This window comes from Hemisphaericaspora subhashii (assembly GCF_019202705.1).
Source record: "Hemisphaericaspora subhashii strain CBS 10753 chromosome Unknown scaffold221, whole genome shotgun sequence".
Lineage (NCBI taxonomy): Eukaryota > Fungi > Ascomycota > Pichiomycetes > Serinales > Debaryomycetaceae > Hemisphaericaspora > Hemisphaericaspora subhashii.
This window is the reverse complement of record NW_026057488.1, coordinates 1-7885: the sequence shown is the minus strand read 5'-3', so window position 1 is coordinate 7885 and position 7885 is coordinate 1. Positions and strand designations below refer to the sequence as shown.

General features: G+C 35.1%; 1 protein-coding gene and 1 pseudogene across 2 annotated transcripts; both read left to right on the top strand. All coding sequences in view use genetic code 12, as the record gives it.

The window, feature by feature from the left end:
• The first annotated feature begins 353 nt into the window (after nt 1-353).
• J8A68_006149 lies at nt 354-5509 on the top strand (annotated as a pseudogene). Its single transcript has 3 exons — nt 354-2556; nt 3267-4166; nt 4350-5509. Coding segments are annotated over exons 1-3 (4263 nt in total).
• Nucleotides 5510-6222: 713 nt separating this feature from the next.
• J8A68_006148 (uncharacterized protein) lies at nt 6223-7885 on the top strand (the record flags this gene model as incomplete). Its single annotated transcript, XM_049410288.1, has 1 exon — nt 6223-7885. A coding segment is annotated over one exon (1663 nt), but the record flags the coding sequence as incomplete, so codon positions are not given.

The window sequence follows — 7885 nt, the reverse complement described above, 5'->3', positions numbered from 1 at the left end:
TTGTCCACTTTTCTTCGTTAATTTGTTTGGTGACTTTTTCCTATTGGGAGAGTGTTACCCGACTTTCTTATAGAAAAGCCATTGGATTACTTTTATCTCAACACTTAATTATTTTGAGAAATTCCTCGTTCTCTCACTGAAAATTTTTCATTTCTAATTTAACAAATACACGACCAATGTCTCAAACACATATACATGCGAACAAATGAACTTCAATTCTATTGGTTTAAACTTTTTAAACTACTACCCACTGTTTCTTAATTCGTTTCAGGAGATTGCGCTATACTGCTACTTGTTTATTTTGAAGATTCTAATAAATAAAGTGTTGTTGTTTTATAGTTTAATATCATAGAATGATTAATCGACAACAACTAAGGCAAGACAGCATTGGTTTGCAAATAGTCAATCTTCCTCATGAAATAATACAACTCATATTTGGTTTTATACCTGATGACTATTTAGAGACATATATTGGTATTCCATTCATTGGAGAATATGCTGTTGATATAATCTATCGTTTTATTTCAATCACCGCCTCCCATTGGAACTATCTTCATAAAGGAATCAATCTCATATTTAATACATCCGGTGTCTTTAGTGACCAAGATAATCCCGAAAGTAAAGGAATTTTTTATAAGTATTTGAGAGTAAACCAATTTATTCAATTGATTAGCAATCACCCTAGATTTACACCCGAGATTGTACAATTCAGACAGTTTGATCGATTTCTTTGGCTTCATCAACGATACCCTGACATATTAAAACGATTGCCACGAATAGACATATCATTTATAGGTGAAGAACCATCATCATCACCAGCACTCTCATTTGATACCCAGTACAACAATATATACCGAGTTTCATCTCTTCCAGAACAATTCGAGTATAATGACAAGTTGTTTTCCAGCATTTCATCCCTTCATACCATGTCTCTACCAAAGTGGGCTGGTCAAAATTGGTGTGAAAACATTCAAGAATTAGAATTGGAAACAGGCCCATATGATGAGCTTTCTCGATTATTTCCTAATTTGAGAAGGCTTCGGATGTCACTTAATTACCAAGGGAGTTTAAAGAATCTACCCTTAAGACTAGAATTTTTAATGGTAGAGATCTGTGATTCATCTGTTGAATTTGATATTTCCTATTTAGCGAACTTACGAGAAATTATAGCATGTGCAGACTCGAATAGTTTGAAGCACTTCAAATTTCCGCTTGGAGTCGAGAGAGTGTTATTGTTTGATCGGTACTATCCAGGAGACCCTAGGGATGTCTTGCTCAATATGGAACTATATCCAAATTTAAAAGAGTATTGGATTGTGCTACACGGTCAATATTTTGCAACAAGCATGTTTTCCTACAATACTACCTGCCCTCAAAGCTTACAAAATCTTCAGATAGTGGTAAGTGAGGACATTCTGGTTGATGATTTATCTACTATTGGGGAATTTTTAAAACTTCCAGAGAAATTAAGAGATTTTCATTTTGTTGCATTTGACGCTCAGACGTTGCTTGAGAAATTGGTACTTCCCCCATCGTTAAGAGTTTTATCAATTCTGGATCATGCCTTCCGGACAGGACAGGATTGCGAAATGAAAGATTGGTCTGGTGTGAAATTCCCAGATTCTTTAGTACAATTGAACGTTGAGGTGCGTATACCGGAAGGTCTTGTGCTTCCAAAATCATTACATTCTTTGAGTGTATTTTCGGAGTATTCGCCTACATCTTTGAATCTACTTGAATTACAAAATTTAGTTCAACTTAAATTAAAATACCCTTGTCGCGAAAGTCGTGAATTTATATATAAACTACCAACTAATCTAAAGACTTTGTATCTATCTGGGGCTGAGAATCTCAATAAAGTGATTATTGAAGCACCGAATTTGCATCGAGTGAACTTAGCCTGGACCGGGCTTAAATATTTAGACCCATCCCATTTTCGATTACCCGATTGTGTTGAACTGCTTGCCATAAGGGTATATGAAGGTATCACGAAAATTGAGTCAAATGTCTTACCTGCCATGTTGAGGGAATTATCTGTACCGAAATCGCACGTAACTTGTGACAGATTGGATCAATTTAAATTTGCAAACTATAAACATCTAGAGAATTTGGATTTATATGGAAATGAAATCTCTGAATTGAAATGCAACAACTTACCATCAACATTGAAATGGATTAATCTTGATAGAAATCCAATTTGTTCATTTTCGAATCCTACAATTTTCTCTGACCTAACAAATCTAAAACACATAAGTATGGCATCAACCAAGATTAATGAATACTTCCAATCGGATGGAATGATGTTATACTTCCCATCATCTTTGATTAGTTTGAATTTAGCTGATAACAACCTAGAAGCTGGTGTTGCAGCCAAGTTAATATTTCTGTCGTGTACTCAATTACAAGAGTTGAATCTAGTTGGAAATCCAAAAATGACAGATGTTCAAATTGTTATCGACGCTATTAATTCATCGTGCCCAAATATGGTTGAGTTAGTATTGGATGATCTGCTTCGAGAACATGTTAGGGAAGATGGTATTGATTTCTTATCGTTCTGTCTGGTTCGCCCTCGGAGTTGGAAATAGGGAGAATTATGAACAAAGTTTCTATACTGTTTACTAATACGATAAAAAAACATTGCTTTGTTTTATATACCGTTTGTTTCACTCAGTCTTAGAAGTGTAGATGTTGTTGAGCTAAATGAATTTTCTTCGATTAGATGAAGATTCTATTTTCTTAGGTCCTTTTAGGAAAAATGTTGTTAAGGAGAATTTCGTCGTGATTTCTCCTCACGACGAAATTCTGATCAAGAAATTCTTCTATATATTGGGAGATTCCCACTTTTTCGTTTTATACAAATTATATATAATTGTTCCTTAGAGATTTTAGAGTATTCTGTTTATATATTTAATTTAGTTTTTTCGATTTTGAAAAGAATCTTAATGTTCTGCTAATGCCATTACGCGGCACGGGAAAACGCTAACAAATTATATGGTACAGCGAACAAATGAACTTCAATTCTATCGTATAAACTATTTTTAACATCATTCATGAACTCGCTGTTCCTTAATTAGTTTCCGGAGAATGCAATATACTACTACCCCATTGAAGATTCTATTAACTAAAGTGTTGTTATATTACAGTTTAATATTATAGAATGATTAACAGGAGACAATTAAGGAAGGAAAGCATTGGTTTTCTGCTTGTCAATCTTCCTCACGAAATAATACAACTTATATTTAGCTTTATTCCTGATGATTTTTTAGAAACATATATTGACATTCCATTTATTGGAGAATATGCTGTTGATATAGTTTATCGCTTTATTTCAATCATCGCTTCCCATTGGGAATGTAATGTCTATTGGCCGGTTCGTCGAAAAGGAAGCAATCTCATTTCAAAACATGTCTTCAATGACCAAGATAATCCTGAAACTAGAGAAGGAGTTTTTTATAAGTATTTGAGAGTAAATCAATTTATTCAATTGATTAGCAATCACCCTAGATTTACACCCGAGATTGTACAATTCAGACAGTTTGATCGATTTCTTTGGCTTCATCAACGATACCCTGAAATATTAAAACGATTGCCACGAATCGACATATCCTTTATAGGTGAGGGACTATCATCACCGGCATTCTTGTTTGATACGCAGTACAACAATATATACCGAGTTTCATATCTTCCAGAGGAATTTGAGTATAATGACAAGTTGTTTTCCGGCATTTCATGCCTTCATGCTAGGTCCCTACCAGAATGGACTACTCAAAACTGGTGTGAAAACATTCAAGAATTAGAATTGGAAACAGGCCCATATGATGGGCTTTGTCGATTATTTCCTAATTTGAGAAGGCTTCGGATGTCACTTAATTACCAAGGGAGTTTAAAGAATCTACCGTTAAGGCTAGAATTTTTATTGGTAGAGTTCGATGGTCCACCTGAAGAATATGATATTTCATCTGACGAATTTGATATTTCATCTGATGACGTTGATATATCATCTGATGACGTTGATATTTCCTATTTAGCGAACTTACGCGAAATTATAGTATGTACCTACTCGAGTAGATTGAGTCATTTCAAATTTCCGCTTGGCGTTAAGAGAGTATTATTGTTGGATCAGTACTACCAAAAATCTCCAGGAGACCCTTGGGATGTCTTGCGCAGTATGGAACTATATTCAAAATTAAAAGAGTATTGGATTGTGCTACGAAGTGATTATTATACAACAAGTATGTTTTCCTACAATAGTTCCTGCCCTCGAAGCTTACAAAAGCTTCAGATAGTGGTAGGGGAGACCATTCTGGTTGATAATTTATCTACTATCGGGGAATTTCTAAAACTTCCAGACAAATTAAGACATTTTGAATTTACTGCACATGACGCTCAGACCTTGCTTGAGAAATTGGTACTTCCTCCATCGTTAAGGGTTTTATCAATTCTGGATTATGCCTACCTGACAGGACGGTGTTCAGAGGAAGATTGGTCTGGTGTGAAATTCCCAGATTCATTAGTTGAATTGAAACTTGATGTGCGCATACCAGAAGGTCTTGATCTTCCCAAATCATTGCATACTTTGAGTATATTTTCGGCGTCTCCGCTTAATTCTTTGAATCTCCTTGATTTAGAAAATTTAGTTCAACTTAAATACGGTTGGGAGCGAATTGGTGAATTTATATATAAGCTACCGCCTAATCTAAAGACTTTGGATCTTTCTGGTGCCAACGGTCTCAATAAAGTCATTATTGAAGCACCGAATTTGCATAGAGTGAACTTAATCTCGACCGGACTTGAATATTTAGACAAGTCCCATTTTAATTTACCCGACTGCGTTGAACTGCTTATACTCGTTGTATCTCGTGGTATAAAGAAAATTGAGACAAACATTTTACCAGCCAGGTTGAGGGAATTATCGGTACCGAAATCGAGAGTAACTTGTGATGTATTGGATCAATTTGAATTTGAAAACCATAAATGTCTAGAGAATTTGGATTTACATGAAAACGAAATCTCTGAATTAAAACCAAACAACTTACCATCGTCATTGAAATGGATTAATCTTGATCGAAATCCGATTTGTTCCTTTTCGACCCCTACAATTTTCTCCGACCTAACAAATCTAAAACACATAAGCATGGTATCGACCAAGATCCATGAATATCTCCAACCAGATGGAAATATGTTATACTTCCCATCAACATTGATCAGTTTGAATTTAGCTGATAACAACCTAGAAGCTGGTATTGCAGCCAAGTTAATATTTCTGTCGTGTATTCAATTACAAGAGTTGAATTTAGTTGGAAATCCGAAAATGACAGATGTTCAAATTGTTATCGACGCTATTAATTCATCGTGCCCAAATATGGTTGAGTTAGTATTGGATGATCTGCTTCGAGAACATGTTAGGGAAGATGGTATTGATTTCCTGTCGTTTTATTTAGTTCGGGATCTGAAGTATTTCATTGGATATGAGAAGAATTATGTACAAAGTTTCTATAGTGTTTACTAATACGATAAGAAGCATTGTTTTGTTTTATATACCTTTTGTTTCAATCAGTGTCAGAAGTGTAGATGTATGGGATGTTTGCATTGGCACGCGCATAAAACTGGCAATTGTCCACTGTATGACCAAGGGACTGTTGTCTAGTTGTATACAATTTCTCGTATATTTCAATAATTCTTAAAATACAGAACTAACCTATAAACTGAGAATTTTGGTACATTTAGAACAATTCCCTTCCTGACAATTTATCCAGATATCCCGTCAAGATAAACCTGTAATTATATTAGCTTTGAAATTCTAAATCACGATGGAATTTTCCCTTAGTGTGTCACTTGCATACTTATACAGTTACCCATCCTTTGTTGGGAAATTCTATTGTCCTGAGATTCACCTTTGTTTTTCTTCACACATGTATAATGTTTCTATAGGGCAGCAATGTGTTGAATTTATACACTGACGGCATTTATTTATTTGAGCTATCCTATGCATATGTATGCTCCAGTCAGCGTAGTAATGCATTGACTTCTCTGTTTACTGTATTTCCTCGCGTATTATTCTATTTTTGTGGTAGAGCTGCAGGCGTTAATAAAATGTCTATTCGTTTATTTTAGACCCATCCCTTGGTCCTTACTTTATTCAAGGACTGCAATATAAATTCAATAATACCGCTCCTGCTTAATCTGAAGTACGCTTGTTTCTTCTCGGTTTAATCCTATAAAATGATTAATCAGCAACCACTAAAACAGGAAGGAATTGGCCCTCAAATGGTCAATCTTCCTCATGAAATAATACAACTCATATTCAGCTTTATACCTGATGCTTATTTAGAAACATATATTGATATCCCATTTATTGGAGAATATGCTGTTGATATAGTTTATCGCTTTATTTCAATCATCGCTTCCCATTGGGAATGTAATGTCTATTGGCCGGTTCGTCGAAAAGGAAGCAATCTCATTTCAAAACATGTCTTCAATGACCAAGATAATCCTGAAACTAGAGAAGGAGTTTTTTATAAGTATTTGAGAGTAAATCAATTTATTCAATTGATTAGCAATCACCCTAGATTTACACCCGACATTGTACAATTCAGACAGTTTGATCGATTTCTTTGGCTCCATCAACGATACCCTGACATATTAAAGCGATTTCCACGAATCGACATATCCTTTATAGGTGAGGGACTATCATCACCGGCATTGTTGTTTGATATGCAGTACAACAATATATACCGAGTTTCATCTCTTCCAGAACAATTCGGGTATAATGACAAGTTGTTTTCCAACATTTCATCCCTTCATACCATGTCTCTACCAAAGTGGGCTGGTCAAAATTGGTGTGAAAACATTCAAGAATTGGAATTGGAATTAGAAAGTGGCCCATATGATGAGCTTTCTCGATTATTTCCTAATTTGAAAAGGCTTGACTTGTTAGATTATTCTGAAAAGAGTTTAAAGAATCTACCGTTAAGCCTAGAATTTTTAATGGTAAAGTTCGATGATTCATCTGAAGAATTTGATATTTCATCTGATGAATTTGATATTTCCTATTTAGCGAACTTACGCGAATTTATAGCACGTACCTACTCGAGTAGATTTAATCTCTTCAAATTTCCACTTGGAGTCGAGAGAGTATTATTGTTGGATGAGTACTTCCAAGAGTCTCCAGGAGACCCTAGGGATGTCTTTCTCAGTATGGAACTATATCCAAATTTAAAAGAGTATGGGATTGTGCTACAAGGTGATTATTATACAACAAGCATGTTTTCCTACAATGCTACCTGCCCTCAAAGTGTACAAAATCTCGAAATAGTGGTAAATAATACCATTGGGGTTCGTGATTTATCTACTATTGGGGAATTTTTAAAACTTCCAGAGAAATTAAGATATTTTCAATTTGCTGCATATGACGCTCAGACCTTGCTTGAGAAGTTGGTGCTTCCCCCATCGTTAAGAGTTTTATCAATTCTGGATTATGCCCTGACAGGACCGTGTTCAGATATGGAAGATTGGTCTGGTGTGAAATTCCCAGATTCTTTAGTACAATTGAACCTTGAGGTGAGTATACCGGAAGGTCTTGTGCTTCCCAAATCATTACATTCTTTGAGTGTATTTTCGGCGTCTTTGTTTACATCTTTGAATCTACTTGAATTTGAAAATTTAGTTCAACTTAAATACAGTTGTTACGAAAGTCTTGAATTTATATATAAACTACCAACTAATCTAAAGACTTTGGATCTATCTTGGGCTGAGAATCTCAATAAAATGATTATTGAAGCACCGAATTTGCATCGAGTGAACTTAGCCTGGACCGGGCTTAAATATTTAGACCCATCCCATTTTCGATTACCCGATTGTGTTGAACTGCTTGCCATAAGGGTAT